Source organism: Brachyistius frenatus, unplaced genomic scaffold, assembly GCF_029030835.1.
Source record: "Brachyistius frenatus isolate BFR_SWC_R1_liver_20210118 unplaced genomic scaffold, ASM2903083v1 Contig_123, whole genome shotgun sequence".
NCBI classification, from domain to species: domain Eukaryota; kingdom Metazoa; phylum Chordata; class Actinopteri; family Embiotocidae; genus Brachyistius; species Brachyistius frenatus.
Window position 1 is genome coordinate 901,044 of NW_027210722.1, and position 18,827 is coordinate 919,870.

General features: G+C 45.1%; 1 protein-coding gene across 3 annotated transcripts in view; it reads right to left on the minus strand.

Moving 5' to 3' along the window:
• Positions 1 to 406: 406 nt before the first annotated feature.
• LOC138629895 (microtubule-associated tumor suppressor 1 homolog) overlaps positions 407 to 18,827 on the minus strand; it is a 53,088-nt gene continuing 34,667 nt past the window's right edge. For all 3 annotated transcript variants that reach the window (XM_069713880.1, XM_069713881.1, XM_069713879.1), the window contains exons 8-18: positions 16,132 to 16,241; positions 15,274 to 15,609; positions 9,251 to 9,317; positions 4,525 to 4,648; positions 4,321 to 4,411; positions 4,118 to 4,223; positions 3,936 to 4,009; positions 3,323 to 3,418; positions 2,460 to 2,576; positions 2,271 to 2,368; positions 407 to 1,781 (exon numbers count right to left, since the gene is read on the minus strand). In XM_069713880.1, the coding sequence (XP_069569981.1) occupies positions 1,568 to 1,781; positions 2,271 to 2,368; positions 2,460 to 2,576; positions 3,323 to 3,418; positions 3,936 to 4,009; positions 4,118 to 4,223; positions 4,321 to 4,411; positions 4,525 to 4,648; positions 9,251 to 9,317; positions 15,274 to 15,609; positions 16,132 to 16,241 (1,433 nt within the window). In that variant the 3' untranslated portion in view covers positions 407 to 1,567. The remainder of the gene's footprint in view (positions 1,782 to 2,270; positions 2,369 to 2,459; positions 2,577 to 3,322; positions 3,419 to 3,935; positions 4,010 to 4,117; positions 4,224 to 4,320; positions 4,412 to 4,524; positions 4,649 to 9,250; positions 9,318 to 15,273; positions 15,610 to 16,131; positions 16,242 to 18,827) is intronic.

The following is an 18,827-nucleotide window of genomic DNA, read 5'->3' on the forward strand; positions in this document are numbered from 1 at the left end:
CGCCCCACCAGTTGAGAACCGCTGATATTAGAGCAGCTGCCTGGTGTTTCATGCCGTTTGTCCTCCCTGATCTCAGGTGTGACTCGGGGAACCTGAACGGTCGCTACTACAAAGGGCCGTACAAAGCCATGACGGACGACGGGGTGGTGTGGTACACCTGGCACGGGTGGTGGTACTCCATCAAATCCGTGGTCATGATGTTACGAGCCTCCGACCTGGACCTGGAGCAGCAGCAGCAGCAGCAGCAGCCGCCGCCGGCGCTCGTCGCCTCGTTACCGGGGTCGCTGAAACCCGGCAATGGGTCCGGCGGCACCGTGGATCCTCCGCGTGGTCAGTAGCGACGCGCTTGTTCGTTCACGTCACCTGACCTTCCACCGCCTCGAAATAAAAGAGTGTTTTCCTTGAACCTGGTGTCGTATCTGTTTTTATTCTGTGTCCAAAGTAAAAGAACACTGTACACTGAGGCATTCTGGGTACATCTGAGGTTCTTCGGGACAAACAACAGACAAAGTGAGTTTTTTTTTTTTTATTTTTTGGGGGGGGTGGGGAGGGTCAGTAGAACAGGCCAGCGTTTCTGTGGAGATGATTTTAAATGTGGTCCAAAGCAGCTTTGACTGCTTTCTGTTTGGGCACAATGTGGTTTCAGAGGAGTGTGGGGAGGAAGAGGGGGGGGGAGTATTCCTTTGATAATGAGTGTTTTAGGGTAAAAAGTAAAGAGGGAGGGGCTTAAATAAACTGCATATTTGGCTCTCCACGGTGTGTGTGTGTGTGTGTGTGTGTGTGTGTGTGTGTGTGTGTGTGTGTGTGTGTGTGTGTGTGTGTGTGTGTGTGTGTGTGTGTGTGTGTGTGTGTGTGTGAACTGGCCTGCTCAGGTTGAACATCCAGGGTGATTACATTCCACAGGGTAGATTAAGGTCGAGGCTGTGAGGACAGAGAGGACAGACAGAGAGGACCAGAAGTTCGCATCCATAATTCACCTCCTCAGTTCAAACTGTTTCTGTTCGAGGGACATGAAGTTCATCCACCTCCTCAGAAAGCAGATCAGTGATTGAGCTTCGCTCTTTGGGGAAACAAACAAACAAACACACACAAAAAAAAAAAAAAAATCCTGCTCATCAGCCTCTTTAAAGGAAGTTAAAAAAAAAAAAAAAAAAGGCAAAAAGGATCCATGCAAATCCCCCAGGAAGTACCCGTCATTTAAACGATCCGCCAAAACTCAAAACAGCTCTGAGTCCGTTTCCACGGGAACAAGGTCTTCTCTCATTCGCGTCCACAGAGAGACACGAGAAACTGTACAACGTAAAGGAAAACAGAGGGGGGGGGACTCTATGTACAGACCCTGAGGTGCGCCTGGAGGTCGGGTGTCTTCGGAGAAAGAAGAACCAGGCGGGCTGATTGAGAGCGAGGCCGGTCCCACGCTCTGACTTTTTAAGTGCATCGGTGCCACTGCAGCGTGTTCGCCTCCACGAGGAGCGCGTTTCATTTGTTCAACATGTACAAGTTCGTCCATCAGCGCCCGTCTCCGAGGCCCACAGAGGGGACGAGGAGGGGGAGGCTTGTTGCGGGGTTATCTGGGCGATAACGGTGCAGCTGTGGGGAAGGAGGCGGAGTTCCGCGGCGAGCCGAAGGGGGAGGTGGGTGAGAGGCGGCGGGGGCTCGCCAGCAGGTCGCCGTTGTGCAGCTTCCACAGCAGCTCCTCGTTCTCCATGGACAGACGCTTGTTGACCTTGGACTCCTTCTGCAGCGTCTGCTGGAGGATGGCCTGCTCGCTCGACAGCTGCCTGCGGGGGGAGACAGAGAGCTTGTGACAGGCTGCAGGTGGAGGTAGACGGACAGGGGACCACGGTACGGTGGCCCCGAGGGTCAAATGCAAAAACAGTTTTTGTGTTTGGTGAAATATTTTGGTGTTTAGTGAAATGTTTTTGCGTTTGACCCTCAGGGCCACCGTACAACTGAACTGCGACAAGACTTCAGAAATAAATCACAGAACTGTACTGACGCTTGACGAGGAAAATTCAAAACCCGCCGCTCTACCTGACACACTATGAGCGAGGTCACATGACCGACAGTCCGTGTTGTTCCTCTTATTCCAGGCAGCATCAATCGAGAGTTTTATCTCATTTCAGCTTAATAAACGCTGCTGACGCAGCAGATGGATGAACTACCGCCTCTGCGGAGATGAGTCACGTCACACACACACACACACACACACACACACACACACACACACACACGCACACACGCACACACACACACACACACACACATACCTGGACAGAGCGGCGTGTTTGTCCATCCTGGCCTTGTAGTCCTCGTTCTCCTGCTGGACCTTCTTCATACACTCCTCCAGCTTCACGTTGGTCTCCAACTGCAGCACACAAACAGTCACACAAACAGTCACACGTCACTTCTTTAACGTGTGATAGAGAACAGGCTGCTGGAGACACGTGGATGCCCACCATTTTTTCCATCTCCATGAGCTTCTTGTCCTTCTGGTGCAGATGGTTGTTCTTGATCTCCAGCACCACCTTCAGGCTCTCCAGCTCCTGCTCCAGGTACACCGTGTGCGAGTCCTTCTGCACAAACACACAAAGCACAAGTTAGACGCGTCTCCGTGGGCGGCGACATAATCATCACACTGATGAGAGGACCTCGCTGACGGTTAGAGACGCCTCCATTTGTGGGGTTCGGAATAAAGATTCATTGTTTTCATAATAAAACTCTCAAAAACCAGCGAACCAAACTCAAATCTGCCTGAACGCACGACACACGAGGTTCTGACCGGTGAATAACTGTCTCTACGCCCGATATCTCTTTGTTTCTGGTACAAGCCCCGCCCACCGAGACTCATGTTCACAATGTCATTGGCTGCGCAAAGTGTCAATCATCAGCAACGCCACTTCTGACTGGCTGCATACGTAAACAATAGAAGAAGAGAATCCACCTCCGTTTGGCTATTTAGCCTGGAGACAGAATATAAACGCTCCTATTGGCTCAGAGAGCTGTCAATCAAACCAGCAGCGTGCAGACACTACGCGGAAGCCAGAACACCGCTAACATTTACTGCTAACTTCAGTTAAGACCGATAATATGAGGAAAATTATGAACGCCTGCTGGGAAATTTGAAATGATGCAGCAGCAGATGGTTTGTATTCTGGATATACAAATGTGTTTTTGATTAAATACTGAAATGGGACTGGATGAACTGGACCTTCACTGACTGAACCGGACCGTTTTCTGTCGGACTTTTATGGATCATTGCTAACACGTGAACGGTCTCTCTGCAGACGTGGGAACTCGTGTTCGCCCGTGTCGTCGTTACCAGGTTCTTGTCGGCGAGAATCTTCCTCCTCTCTTCTTCAGCTCGCAGCTTCTCGTTCAGCTCGTCCTTCTCTGCCGACAGCTCCGATATCTTCTCCTGTTAGAGAGGAGACACACACACACACACACACACACACACACACACACACACACACACACACACACACACACACACACACACACGGAGGATGAAACATTAAACTTTGGTGGAACAGACGTTTGACGGTCGACAACGACACGGCTGACATGAAGTTAAACTAAATAAAACAAAGATATTGTTGCATATTTTCCTGTTTGTCTTTAATCTGATTACAGATTTGTGAATTTCACCCTCAAGCTGCAGACAGTTTGAGTTATTCAGCGGCACAGAGGCTCCAAATTCCAGGAACGAATTTTTCTGTGATAAATTGTCTGGGCTGCTTTACAAGAATTTAAAACATGTAAAATAAAATCAATAAAAAAAAGAAGAAAAAAAAAATCACTGAAGCACCTGCAGGAAAAATGTTTTCAAACCAAACTGGAAGAAAAACACAAAAATTCTTCAACCTCATCAAACATAAACATCTGTTTCATTTGAAGTTTATTTTGGAGGCGGTTTTGAAGACGATTCTTACCGAGAGAGAAGTTTCCGTCTCCTTCAGGGTTCTCTGCAGGTTCTGCAGGTCCGTCTGCTGGATGCTCTTCAGCTCTGAACGGACCAAAGACCAACATGTCAGCGTCGCAGAGACACACAGCGGGAAGTAGATGATTCAGTCCACTTTAACATGTTCGCTGTTCATCCGTTCCCTGAACTCACCGTCCTGCGAGGACTCGTAATGCTGCTTCAGAGACTCCATATCCTGGCTGTGACTCACTTCCTGGTTCTTCCTCTCTGTTTCCTGTCGGCTCCTCAGCTCCTCCACCTGAAGGATGCAGACACAGACGGTGTTTACCTGCTGATCTGGTTGTTAAGATATTCTTTCTTATAACAAGTCAAGATGGACGGTTGCGTCTCTGAACCTGCTGCTCCATCAGGACTCTGCATTTGTCCGCCTCCTCCTGGTACGTCTGATGGACTTTGTCCCACTCCGTTTGGTAAAAACTCCTCAACCTGTCCAACACGGAGGAAACGGAAACGTCAGAGGGCACAAATCACGTCCAGACAGCAGAAATCAACTCGGTCACCGCTGGGGAGTTACAAAGGGAAGCGGGTGGAGGCCTCACCTGTCCTCCAGCTGCACCAGCTCCTCCTTTTGCTGCGCCTCCAGCCTCCTGAAGGCCTCCTCCAGGCCGACGCGAGCCTCCTCCTTCTCCTTCCGCAGCCGCTCGCAGCACTGCGACGACGCCACTGCACGAAAAAAAAAAAAAAACACAAGGGACGGGTTGAACTTCTGCACCGAAATCATTCAGTTTGATTTAAAACTACAAATATTAGAAAAAAAATAAGTCATTCATCATCATTTTCTCAGTGAGATAATCTGAAGACGTTGGACATCAGCTGTTTATTACACAACATCAGGTCTCGGATCTCCTTGCAGATGTGAAGGAGCCGAGTCCAGATGTGGAGCCACTGAGCTGCCTCGTTAAACCATTAAACAGAGTGTCGCAACCGTCCACCGCTCCATGAGCGTATCGAGTCCGCGGCGTGCTGCCTCGTGGCCACGCCCCCTTGGAGCCACGCCCCCTGGAGCCACGGGCGTCTCCCTCGGCCACATTCCACTTTAATTACTCGGCTGAGAAAACATCTGCAAGTCAGCTCAGAGGAATGCAGAGCGACTCATTCTTATCATGACTAATTCAAACACTCACAGGCACACGCAGGCCTACCTCCTCCTCCCTCCACCTTCATCCACTTCCCTCCTCCTCCCTCTTCCTACCGCCACCTTCCCTCATCCCTCCACCTCTCTCTCCTCATCTTCCTCCCTCCTCCTCCCTTTGCCTCCCCCCGCCTCCCACCATCATCGCACGCCATGCCGACTTCAGGCTGATCTGAAAAATGTGGGCACAGCACCTGGACTGTCAAGGAAATGAAGGACGGACACACACACACACACACACACACACACACACACACACACACACACACACACACACACACACACACACACACACACACACACACACACACACACACACACACACACACACACACAAACTCACACGAACCCACGTACTGGAACAATAAAAATATTCTTAGTTATGGAAGTGTGCAGTAACAGCTGCAGCCAGCTGTTACTGTCTGAATGGAGCTCTGTGAATGTGAGACAACGACAACTGTGTGTGTGTGTGTGTGTGTGTGTGTGTGTGTGTGTGTGTGTGTGTGTGTGTGTGTGTGTGTGTGTGTGTGTGTGACAGCAGGTGCTCAGCACGTGTGAAACAGTGACATCACTTGGTCACATATCTGTTTGTCCTTCCTCTCTGACCTTACTTCACCCTCTTCATCACGATATTTGAGAACCACTCTGACACTTTTATTCTACAACAGAGGAAATAAAATGTCCGCAGTTGTTTTTAAATCGCTCCCGTTTACCCTGTTAAAGTTATGCAATAAATGACATCACAACAAAATAATCCTTACTTCTACCAGTCCCTTCAGGGAAACTGCAATGTTGTGATCACAACAATGAACACAAACAACCCCCACAATATTTACAGCATCTTGCAATTTGCCTAAATTCCTGCCATTTGTCCATAAAAACTATTGTCAACAGAATCTCTGCTGAATGTATTAAATCATAAAATCTCCTTTGAAAATAAAACTGACTTTATTACCAAAACTAAGTGCTCATTTCCAACCAGCGAGGCTCCGCCCACTCTCCTCTCACCATCAAAACAAACTGCTGCTAGCTAAACCGCAACAACAGGAAGTGACGGGGTTTGTGGGAAATCTGGTCTTATGATGGGAATGAGGAATATGTTAAATGAGTTTTCTCCACACTTCCTGCTGGAAGAGACTGAATTTTGTTTTAGTGTTGAATGAATATGATTTAAAAAGCATTTAAAACTCTTATTGTGACAGCAGATGTAGCCTTTGTTTTCTATATTACAGTCACAGACTGTCTGTTCTGAAAAGCTACGTCACTTTCAGACACTTGTTATCACTTTGAGCTCCGTGATGGTTCTCTAAATTCAACACAGAAATATTTGCCTTGTAATCTGTTTTTCTTTCTGTGACGTGCAGCTGGATTATTATCACAGGAAGTCAGCACAGATTACTCTTTAAAAAAAAATTGCAATGTATTTTCCTTGATTTGCAATTTTTGCTAATTCCTGCACATTTTACTGCAAAAAACTTATTTACTTGATAATTTATGAGAAAAGCCACATTTTTGATAAAAGAAAAAGAAAATTTAAAAAAAAAAACCCACCTGTATCACAACACCACTGAAAAACAGATTTGATCTGAACTGGTAAATAAAAAAGTTCGATAAACTTCTCCAACGGAGGACACAAAAGTGGAAGAATGAAAACAGGTGAGGGAAACACACCTGACAGGTGTTTAGAAGTTTATCTATCTTTCCCGCATTAGAAAGTGTGATCCTGAGGCGAGTTCTGCACAGACCACGTAAACAGGTTTAACGTGTTCATGTGAAGTCCTCTGGATATGAAACTCTGTGGATTCATTCTGACTCCACTCTTCAGTTTCAGGACGAACCAGATGTGCAGCAGCAGCCGACTTTGTGTTACAGTAACCAAAGCAGAAAACCATTAAAGGAGACAGAAACAGGTCGTTCCTGTTTGCTGGGAGGTTTAACAGACAGCTCTGTGTGTGTGTGTGTGTGTGTGTGTGTGTGTGTGTGTGTGTGTGTGTGTGTGTGTGTGTGTGTGTGTGTGTGTGTGTGTGTGTGTGTGTGTGCGTGCTGACAGCAGGGGTCTGAACATTGCTGACATTCCTCAGCTCTGTGTGTGAAGAGACGAGCCAAAGGTCAAACTGGCAGTAAAAAAAGACGATCATAGTCGGAGGTGCTCGACGGGACGGACGGAGGGAAAGTGGGAGGAGAGGTCTGAAAGTGAAGGTGGGTGTGTGTGTGTGTGTGTGTGTGTGTGTGTGTGTGTGTGTGTGTGTGTGTGTGTGTGTGTGTGTGTGTGTGTGTGGTGCTCGGTCATTAAGAGGGTGTGTGGGAGTCAAATAGTTGAATATTCTGAAATTACATTCATGGTTATTTTTAATATGCAGTGCATGTGACCTCCATCTGTGTGACTTTATCCAGTGTGTGTGTGTGTGTGTGTGTGTGTGTGTGTGTGTGTGTGTGTGTGTGTGTGTGTGTGTGTGTGTGTGTGTGTGTGTGTGTGTGTGTGTGTGTGTGTGTGTGTGTGTGTGTGTGTGTACGCGCGTGAGTTCTTCTCTAATTCTGCTGCATCAGCTGAACAGGCAGAGCTGCTATTGACATGATACGCCCTCTAGTATCAGTCAGTATTTAGGACACTGTGATAGTATTTCCAGGATGTCACAGATTGTGACCTGAATGTCTGATTCAGGGACTCATGGAGGGATGTTGTTCTTGTGCCGTTTAAATACACTTTGTGAGAAGCATAAAACAGTAAAATAAGGTACAATGGTTGATGAAAATGTTCAGAGGGTGTTCCTGTTGTGATGCCCACGGAGCAGGAGGAAGCAACAACCTTCACGAAGAAGTATTCCAAGTGGCGTCTCTTGATCAACATCAGCACCCGAGTTCAATACGTTTTTGTGACCGCTGGTACGAGAACATTTGCGATTTCACCGTGGACCTGATTTTGGTGAACAAAAAAATCATCAACACTACAGCCAAGTGTTCCTGAGCCCATGCAGTGATTTCTTATTATGGCTGCTATTACAGGGCCTGAAGATCACAGACATCTGATATCGTTTTTCGGCCATTTCTACTTTGACGTTCTGTGGCGAGTATCTCGCCCGTTTTCAACGCCCCGTCAGCAGGCGTGTTGAACATTTACTGTTGCCCATGAATGTGACCCAAAATCGGATGCAAGGGACGAGGCTGAAAACCAATATTGGATGGCTGTGAACTTCAGGCCCTCAGGCAGCGCTGCTTTAAAAACAGCCATGATTCGTCAGTGGAAATCACTGCATGGGCTGAGGAACACTTGAGTAACCGAGCGTTTTGACGATATTCTGTTCCCCGAAATCTGATGTTTCTCTGCTCCAGTTTCAGGTCCAAATCACAAATGTTCACGTACCAGTGGACACAGAAACGTGTTGAACTCAGGAACTGATGATGATCACGAGACGACACTTATAATACTTCCTCGTGAAGGTCGTTGCTTCCTGCTGCTCCGTGTGCATCACCGTGCTGCGTTCAGGAACACGCTCTCAAATTACTGAACGCCCCCCTCGTTTTGTCTTAAGCACGTCTCCACCTCTTCTGTTCTCCTCTTTGTAAACACTTTGTTTTCAAGGTTGAACTCGTGTATCGTCTCAGCGTCAGTTAGTTGGCCGTCTGCCAAGAACGACCGAGGAACACACTTCACACTTCACACGTGTGAAAATAATCAACTTTTAAACATGAATTTTTTTTTTTTTTTTACTTCAATCCAAAAGATTTCACTGTTTAGTGTCATGAAGCCGTTTCCTTCTTTCTGTCTCAGTGGCTGCTACGAGCTTTTTAAATATGTGCTTACGCCGAACAACGCATCGATGACCACGTCCGTGCGTCTTTGGAAAGAGCTCATAAACGCACAGGTGCTGTGAGCAGATGACGTGCCGACAGGTTCCAGCCTGTGTGGAGGCGTCGCTCTCTCGCTGCAGGCCTGCTCACATTCATCAGCAGCTGCGCCACAACACAAACACCTCCACGCTTTGAATGGCAGTTGTTCGTCCTTGATAAGCTTTGTGTGTGCGTGTGCGTGTGCGTGTGTGTGTCATATGTAAATATCCGAACGGAGGGAGCATGTGGGCGTATGAATCGTCCCTCGGCAGCAGGAGGTGTGTGGAGGTGGAGATGAATCTTACCCAGCTCCTCTCGGAGGTTGGACAGCTCCAGCGACAGCTCCTTCTTCTGCTTCAAGGCCTCCTCGCGCTGCAGAGACACCAGAAGAAGAAGAAGAAGAAGGTTTAATATGAGCTCACCGTGCAGGGAGGTCCGTGTGGAGGATCTGGGCTTTGATCCTCCAGCTGCACGCTGCTTGACTCCTTCAGTTTATGAGTCTTTACAGATAAACTGTGGGGTCAGTCTGTCCTCTGCGGAAGGTCGAACACAACGACACAAAACCTGTTGACTAAGTAGTGAACGGTGGACTCGTTCAGTTCGGGTGAAGCTGAGAGATATTTATCAGAAAAATAAATGAGGCGATGTAAAGGGTGGCTGTGGTTTCCTAAAGTTCTCCGAAAGAGATGATCCTGTTTCATGTTATGATAGAAAATAATTAGCGCACGCACACGCACACACACACACCAAAAAAGCAAATAACCAAACAAATAAACAAGCAGACAAGCAGAACAATAGGTTTCAAAATGAGGTTAAAACTAGTAAAAATGTCAGTTAAATAAAACGAAGGACTTAAAATTGCAACAATAAAACAAAGTTTTAAGAATCAATAAATAAAATTCTGAAAAAAAAAAACACAAAAAAAACACCCACCAGGGATAAAAACAATAAGTTTACAGTTAGTTTGATGTCCAGAGGCTGTCAGTTACACAATTTAGGGACATAAAAAGAGCCACATCAGACCCGAATGGGTTTAAATGAATGAAACAGGATGTATCATTTGAACTGTCTGGATTCAGTTTTGTGTCTTTTATAAAAAAGAAAGGAGAAAACGTGTCACCGTTTCTTTCTCAGTGAATGAACAGATGTGTGAGAGGAGCGGCTTCAACTGTTCAGCGGGAAATTTTCTTTTGTTTTCAGGTTCAATGTTGAAGTGACTCCTTCGAGGACTCTTTTCATTCATCCGTATTAGAAGTGCGGCTGTAATATTGTTTTAATGTGTCGTGGAAAACAAATAAACCTCGAAAAACAATAAAGCTGTAGACATCCAGTCAGCTGTAAACTGAAGTCTGCAGGAAAAATAAAAGTTGATAAAGTCTAATTAAGAGTGAAGAGAAACACACACACACACACACACACACACACACACACACACACACACACACACACACTTGTAGACACATGGACTTACACACACAGAACCTTACGATACTTGAAGCTCCACATCTGAATGAATTAGCATCACATTAACTCTGGAACAGCAGCTTTACAACAATGGTGGAGGGATTTACGACAGAGACACTCATAAAGTCCATCTGCTGTTCAAAGAAGACAGGGAGAGACTCAGGGAGACACAGAGAAAGCTGGTGGAAACTCTGTAGACAGATCCGGAGTCTCTGTGGAAGATTTCTAACAAGGCAGCTTCACGTTTCTCTAAAACAACAAACGATGAACGAGTGGAAGAATGTGGGAGAAATACAAAGAGATCCGTCTGTAAAACCTCCTAATCCGAGACTTCCCAGCTCTGACTCACACCAACAGGAGAGGAGACAGAGAACACACACACACACACACACACACACACACACACACACACACACACACACACACACACACACACACACACACACACACACCTTGCATTTCCTCCAGCAGCGGTGGTGGGGGGCCACGCTGGGCTTGCCGTGGGCTTTGCTCTCCGTGGAGCCCATATCCCAGTGAAGGAGGACACACTCATACACACTTAACAAACACACACTACCCACACACACACACTCACACACTCACACACACACACACTGGTCTGTCATCCTCTCAGTCTCTCAGTCAGCAGACTGTGGAGAAGTCCTCCTGAACCAGAAGCACTCCCTCTGCCCCAGCTCCTCCCCCAGCTCCTCCCACTCTCTACCTGTCTCCTCCCTCGGCTCCTCCCACTCTCTACCTGTCCCCTCCTCTTCTCTCCAGCTGCTTCTCCTCCTGTCTGGACTCTCTCTCTGATGGAGGAATGTGAGTTATTTCTCCTCCTCTCATCTCTCCTCTTCTTTAAACTGGTGTATCTGCACTGAAGTCATGCCTCGCCTCTACTCTCTGCTTCTTTTTAAAGTTTGTCTCGTAAAGGTTTACGGGAATCGTTTCTGTCCAACTCTCAGGACGCCCGAGGGGACAAAAAAAAAGAAAAAAAGCTGGAGTATATTTTTTTGTTTGTGTAACAGAGAAAAGAAGAAACGAGGAAGAAACAAGCTGTTAAATCCATTTCAAAACAGTTCAAACTTTAGACAGCTCCGCCCATAGCTCCGCCCAAAAAGGGGGAAGACGCTCTGCATGAAGTTTACGTTTACCAGTCACCTTTTCAAGTGTGCAGACAGATTAGATAACATTCAAAAAAACACACACAGAGCTGGAAGCTCTCCGAGATAGAGAGCTTCGAGCTGCAGCTGCTGCATTCCTCCACCCCCTCCCGCTCCACCTCCTCTCCCTCTCCCCCTCCCATCCATCACCCCCCACCCCCACCCCCACCCCACCCCCCTGTCAGCACACTGCCTCTCAGCACACAGTCCTTCAAATCAATAACACAGTCAGTCAGGCTGCTACTGCACTGTAAACTCTCTTTGATCTTCACATGTTACAGTCCTTCAGCTGCAGATACCAGGCACTTATCTTACAGCTGAGTTATGTAACACACACATGCGCGCACACACACACACACATACACTGGCATATATGTGTGTAGGGTCACTGCAGATGATAACAGGTTATTCTACAGATAACGAGTTACTTTCCCTCAGACAGACACATGCAGGCAGATAACAGTCAACATTTTATCGTCTTTCTTTTTTTTTTTTTTTTCAAACCTCAGATTTGATTTTTCTGTGTTGTCGACCTGCAGCAGATTAGTTTTACAGCCCGGGTCAAGTTATGAAATATTTCACAGCACAAAAACACTATAAAAACTCCAACTTCAAAAATAGTTATTCTGACATTTTTTTTTCAAAGTTGACTGAAATAAAAAAAAAAATCTGGGCTAATCCAAAATATAAAGTTTACACATTAAGTGCGGTGAACTGGAAATCTTAAATAGACACAAAACTTTTTTAAAGCCACAACATGAGCAGATTATAAATATAATCTATAAATCTTCAATATTGACTTTCAGTACTTTAATATTTGTGTTAAAGTTGAGAAAATTTTAACCTTCGGTTGTTTTTTCTGACTCATCAAAAACCTATGCGCTAAAATAAGAGACACATGAAGACAAATATTAAAACTATACAGCTCAGAACCTTTTCAGAGAATTTAACGATAAACACACCAAAAAAATAATGCCCCTGGGGAGACTGAAAATGTGTCCGCCAGTGTCCGACTCCATCAGCAGCTGAAGTAAGAAATCCAAACTAATTGGATTTATTTCGACTGCGCTATTCAGAGAACATATCAGACAATTTTAATGCTCTGATCCTTCTTCTAAAGGATCCGATTCAGGCACAGAAACGAAGTCTTCCTCATCAGAAGCCTCAGATTCATCCTCACCTGCAAATAAAAATGCTGTTCTGCTCTCCACCTGTAACCAGGTGCTGCAGCATCATGTCACTGCGACAATAAACCAATCAGACGCACCTCCGTGTCTTTGTGTCTTGAGTTTAGACATCAGTACAGCGAGATGTCGCTGCCGCCCAGATCTTTTATCATTATCAGAATGATTTAATTGTTATGAAAAATATTGAAGTCCTTCACAGAGATGTTTAATGCTTCAAGTCATCAGAGAGAGTTTAGGGTGTATCAGAGGAAGGAGTGTTCAAAAAAACATTCAACTCATCCTGCCGACACACACCGTGACATCACACAGGTACACACACCTGATGATGGGCATGTAATGCCAACCCCCCCCCCCCCACACACACACACACACACCACACACACACACACACACACAGGATGTTTCCGTGGCATCGCGTGTTGTTGTTTTTGTTAATGTCAGCAGGGTGTGGAGAAGGCGCCTCCTCTCTCTGCTTCTTCCTAAAAACAGCCATAATCATCATCATCTTCCTCCTCCTCCTCCTCCTCAAATACCAGTGACAGCTCCACGTCACCGGCAGCTGCTGACAGATGCTTTAATTATAGTCTGCGCTTCGCCACAGGGGAGGGACGGGGAGCAGATAACTGATTGTTTCCCCTCATCCACCAAACCTGATGATCAGACCGTCCCCTACACGTACAAACACATCCTATCTGCCTCGAAAAGTGGGCGGAGCTACAGCAGAAGAAAGGGGACCCATCGTCGTTAAGGGAGACACTGTTGTTGTTTACAACTAACAGTGTTATGACCAATCGATTCCGTTTCCCGTACTGCACCTTTAAATCTAAACTGTGATTCACATCAGTCCTGGGAAGTTAAAAAAAAAAAAAAAAACCTGTTGATTCATCTCGTAACTGTCTGATTGCGATGACGGAGTATTAAAGCCACATTAAAGAAAAATAAAATAAGGGGAGAGGGATTGGTTTTTTAATTTCGCATTCGAGAAAAACTTCAAAATTAATAACATGGAATTATATTTCCAATTTATGAGAATAAGCCAAACGACTTGCTTTATGAATGTGGTACAAGATGACTTGTCTGAATTAACTTGTGCAGTTTTACTTCAAAATCAGTTTAAGTAACAAAAAAAATCTCTTTCAGCTCATAAACTCAGTTTGGTAATAAGTTTCAGGACTTTGAAGAGATCGTGCCGACCGAAATATGTGGAAGTGGACAGATGGAGGGTATCAATGGTGTCCATGGAGGGAAAATATTTTTTGCATGGCTCAGACTTTCACATCAATTGCAGAAAGTTTTGGCAGCGTATCATCGCTCAGTAAACAACAGAAAAAAACAAGAGGAGGAAAGTATTTAACTGTAATGTGGTCCAAAAAAACAAAACAACAAAAAAATCTAATCTCCCCATGAAAAACACCTAAAAATGCCAAAATGTATAATTTATTTTCTGGGAACAAAACAAGTGCAAGTTGTAATGCCAAATTAATGATAACATAGAGTTCATTTATTTTTCTCTACTCAAACCGCTGAATTGACAACATGCTAACGCCAGAAATACGCCGTCTGCAAATCAATCAATGTAAAGAACAATGTGAAGTTATTTATAAAATCACAACGTGAAACCAAAACAAACCCGAATCAGATGTTTAGAACAGAACAAAAACATGAACCTCAGTTCAGACTTTCAAGTGTGAAAATATTCTTAGTCTGTCTTAATGCATGTTTTATTAAGAATTAAAAAATAATTCTACCCATCACTTAGTCTTGTTTAATTTGGTCGCTTTATTCTCAACAGTTAAAAGGGAAGAAGGTATGCTGGGAAATGCGGAGTCCAATGAACTCACTCTTATTTGTGGTATATCATTTGTTTGGGGTGAGGGGAGGGGCCAGAGAAAAGTATCTGCACCGTGGCCAATCACAGATCAGGAGACGTTTCGAAGGTTATTCTAGCTGACTGACTGTTTTTTTTTACCCGTTAGCATCACACGTGATCTGCCTTGTCATGAGTGTACACAGTTTCATACGTGCTTCGCCCTCTAATACGTTACACACACACACACACACACACACACACACACACACACACACACACACACACACACACACACACACACACACACACACACACACACACACACACACACACACACACAGAACCAGAGTTACGTCCAGTAACCACATGCTTTAGAGGGAAACTACAAAAATCGATGTCATTAAATAATCAAAATGATAAAAGTAATAAAGAAACTGAGGCTAAAATCTGATGTGTGGTGTTTTGTATTTGTATCAGAACATGTTTACACCCCATAATTTATCATTGTGTGTTTATGCTAATTAAGTCAGACACACCCAGAACTACTGCACAGCCACTTGTAGAATTTTTGACCCCCAGAATCTGAATATCTGAAATTAGTTTGAGGCTAATAACTTAAGGAACAAACGATACTACGAAAACATGACTTTAAAATCAGTCTTTTTTCCTTTGCTGCTTGTTAAATCCAGAAACAGCTGCAGTACCTCGGTGAAGACGTGCTGGATGACGGTGGCCAGAGCCTCCACCCTCCTGTTGCCTTGGACCAGCAGCTTCCTCAGCTGGTTGATGGCCTGGTTCTTCTTCTCCGACTGCTCTTTGCTCTGGTTCTGTTTCGTCCCGTCCACCACCACGGTGCCGGCCACTCCAGGTCTGGACGCGTTCTGCAGGCGGGACCCGGTTTTGGGGCTGGACCGTGAGCCGGTTCTGACTTTGAAGTTGAGACCGGAGACCACGGTGGGGCCCGATGTAGCGGTGGTGGTGGCGGCGGGCGCTGGGAGGGCCGGTGCCGCCGGTGAATTACCGTTGACCACATCTGGTATCTGGCATAAAATAAAAGAAGGACAGCAGATAATGTGGTTAATGTCTTCAGTAAAGAATAAATAAATGAAAGGAGCTTTTTTTTTTCTCCAGAGAAACACGTGAGTTTAATTCAACAAGATGTAACAGATTCTGTCTTAAAACCAGAAGGACGTCTTAAAATATTAAACGGTGACGGTGTCTCGCTGGGAACTCTAAAAGTGCTGCTGTTAGTTTCGGGCAAGAAATTCAAATTTTAAATCAAAATATTTATTTTCTTGGTTAAATTGTATCCGTGCAATGTGACTAGTAGTGTGAAGACGAAGAAAAAAGAACAACAACAACAAAAAGAAGAACAACAACAAGAAGAATACAAAGAAGAACAAAGACAGGAAGAAAAAGAAGAAGAAGAACAAACAGGAGAACGAGAAGGAGAAAGGAAGAAGAAAAATGAAGGAAAAGGAAGGAGAGGAAGGAAGAACAATAACAACAACAACAAAAAGAAGAACAAAAAGAAGGAGAAGAAGAAGAAGAAGGAGACGAACCAGGTCAGGTGCAACCAGCTGCTGGTTGGTTACTGCTCCAGTTGTTGCTGTCTGAGAGCTGCTGGTGTTCGTCGGTCGAGCCGGCGCCTCCCGTGGTTTGTTTTTATCCACTACAAGACAACGATGACATCTTACTATGCGGGCAGCAGGTATGACATTCAACATGATGTCACAAACAAACAAACACACACACACACACACACACACACACACACACACACACAGGACGTGCTCTCAGCCCATTAACACAGTTACACTCTGCAGCAGGGTGACAACATAAAACTACACACAATACATCAAGCAATGCATGTGTGTAAAAGAAAACAGAGGAACACACACAAACAGACACACACACTGTTGGTCAGTCTAAACTCGGTCACAACATCCAAACACAGAAAACATGAAAACACACACTCGATCCCTCGCTTTCATCTAGACGAAAATACGCCCTGCTGACTGACCCTGCCTGAAACAGATGCATCATGGGATTGCCTGGCAATGACGGTCAGTCTGTGTGTGTGTGTGTGTGGTGTGTGTGTGTGTGTGTCTGTACATTATGGAGTGCATTACCAGAGCAAAGCCATTAGAGAAAGCAGCACACATATTCTCTATTGAGCTCTGTTTCCATCTCCTCTCCTCTCCCTGAACTCCACTTCAGTCCACTCCACCTCTCTGCAGTATTTCCGTCCCAAGCGGCAGCCAGCAGTGACGTCACCCGTTTGTTTATGAACGGCCGTTACGAAGCCTCCAGTTCAGATTTTGTCCGTCGGCACCATCTTTCTAGTTCGGAGCGGTTTGCAGCAGGAAGTGACCATAGTTGGACGAGCGAGCGGTGGATCTGACTGATCTGATTGGAAACCTGACGATACTAAGTCCCGCCCACCGATAGCTACAACCTGACTACATCACAGGCCTGTCAATCAAACAGACACGCCCCCAAAAACACATCTTTTTGAAGCTTATTTTATAATTAATAATGGGATTATTTTCAGATGCATCGCCAGAAAACTAATAAGAAGGAGCGACTTTAGTGAATGACACCGAGATAACACGTGGAAAACATTCATCGACTTCATGAGAAAAGTTTAATGGGAGTCTATGGAGTCGGAGGCTTTTTGGAGCCAACCTCTAGTGGCACTCGGTGGTATTGCAGCGTAAGGCACTTCTGGCCTCATTTGTCAGAGCCGGAGACTACGAACACTTTTATATATAATCTGTGGTCCCTCCACCTCTCTGGAAGTCTTCGGCACCGTGAGCATCTCTGTCTCAGGTTTTATCAGATCTCTGAATGGTCTGACGTGCTCGTCAGGATTCCTGATAAATTCGGTAAATACTTCATTCAGTCAAACAGACCGATGACCGCACCGACCTGCAGAACCAGATTCCCGTCCGTAATCCGTGTTTTAAAGATGAAGATCGTCCCTGAGGACTGAGACCTCCTTCAGTCTCAGATTTTAGTTTGAAATTAGAGCTAAAAAAAAAAACCACATTTGATTTCACCAGGTTTTACTGAAAGTTGTGCTGTTTAAAATGTGCATTTAAAAGTCAAACAGGTTTGCAGTGATTAAATAAGAGCTGCCCCCTGCTGGCCGCCATCGAGCAGAGCAGTTTAAACACTGCAGTGTGAGAGCGACCGGACGGAGAGAAGATCCAGGTAACAGTTTCAGATGAGTGAATATTCAGATCTGATGAACATTCATCATCTCAACAGCGACATGAGCTGAAGAGAACGATCTGATTAGTAATTCAGAGCGAGGACATGAAGTGAAGATGGGACACACACACACACATAGAAAGATGTGTAAAGGAAATGAAACACAACTAAAAAGGAGTCTGAATCTCATCCTGTAAAGCGACTGCAGCCCTCTGAACTCTGATGTGAGGACAGACGAATAAATAAAAAGCTCCCGCAGCAGGATGAAGGTTAAACTAAGCGATTCAAATTCAAACTGAGCAAATGTGGGTCAGAGATGTGGGACACAACGGCGAGAGCTTGTCCTAAATTCAGACGGCAGTCCGACTTAAAAACACGAACTGCAGCTTATTTCGGCTGCCGTTTCCTCGTCTGTCTGTCAAATCATCTTTGGGTTTCGGCGTCGTTGTTTGCAGCTGCATGAACAGATTAAAAAATACCAAAAAAAACGTCTGACCTGCAGAGTCGACTGAGAATAAACGCGTCACCCTGCGGCTGTTGTTTCTGTCCCGAACATGTTCGCGCGTCACTGAGCTAAGAACCAAACACATATTTATTCTGCAGTCAGACTCCCTGTTTGTTTGTTTGTTTGTTTGTTTGTTTGTTTGTTCGTCATGTTTTCTGAATGAGACTCGGTGGTGAACATCCTGCTGGATCTTCTCTTCCTGACCCGGTGCACCATCACAGCCCTCCTCTCCTGCTCGGGTTCCTCAGCTGATTTGTTTTCACTGACATTAGTCCCAATTTTAATTTCAATTTTTCTGAGTATTAATTACTGCTTGTATGTTGTTTTGGTTTAATTTTGTTTTTTATTAAATTAAATTTAGCTTCATTGCTTAATTTGTTTCCATTTTAATTCTGTTGGATTTTTGGTTTTTAACTTAAATGTTATTTTGTTGCTGACTTTAATTTGATGTGTTTTAATTCTGTTTGTAAGCTGAGCATCACGTTTAAATGTACTTTATAAATAAACTGATCAGTTCACGTGTCGCTTCTTTCTGAC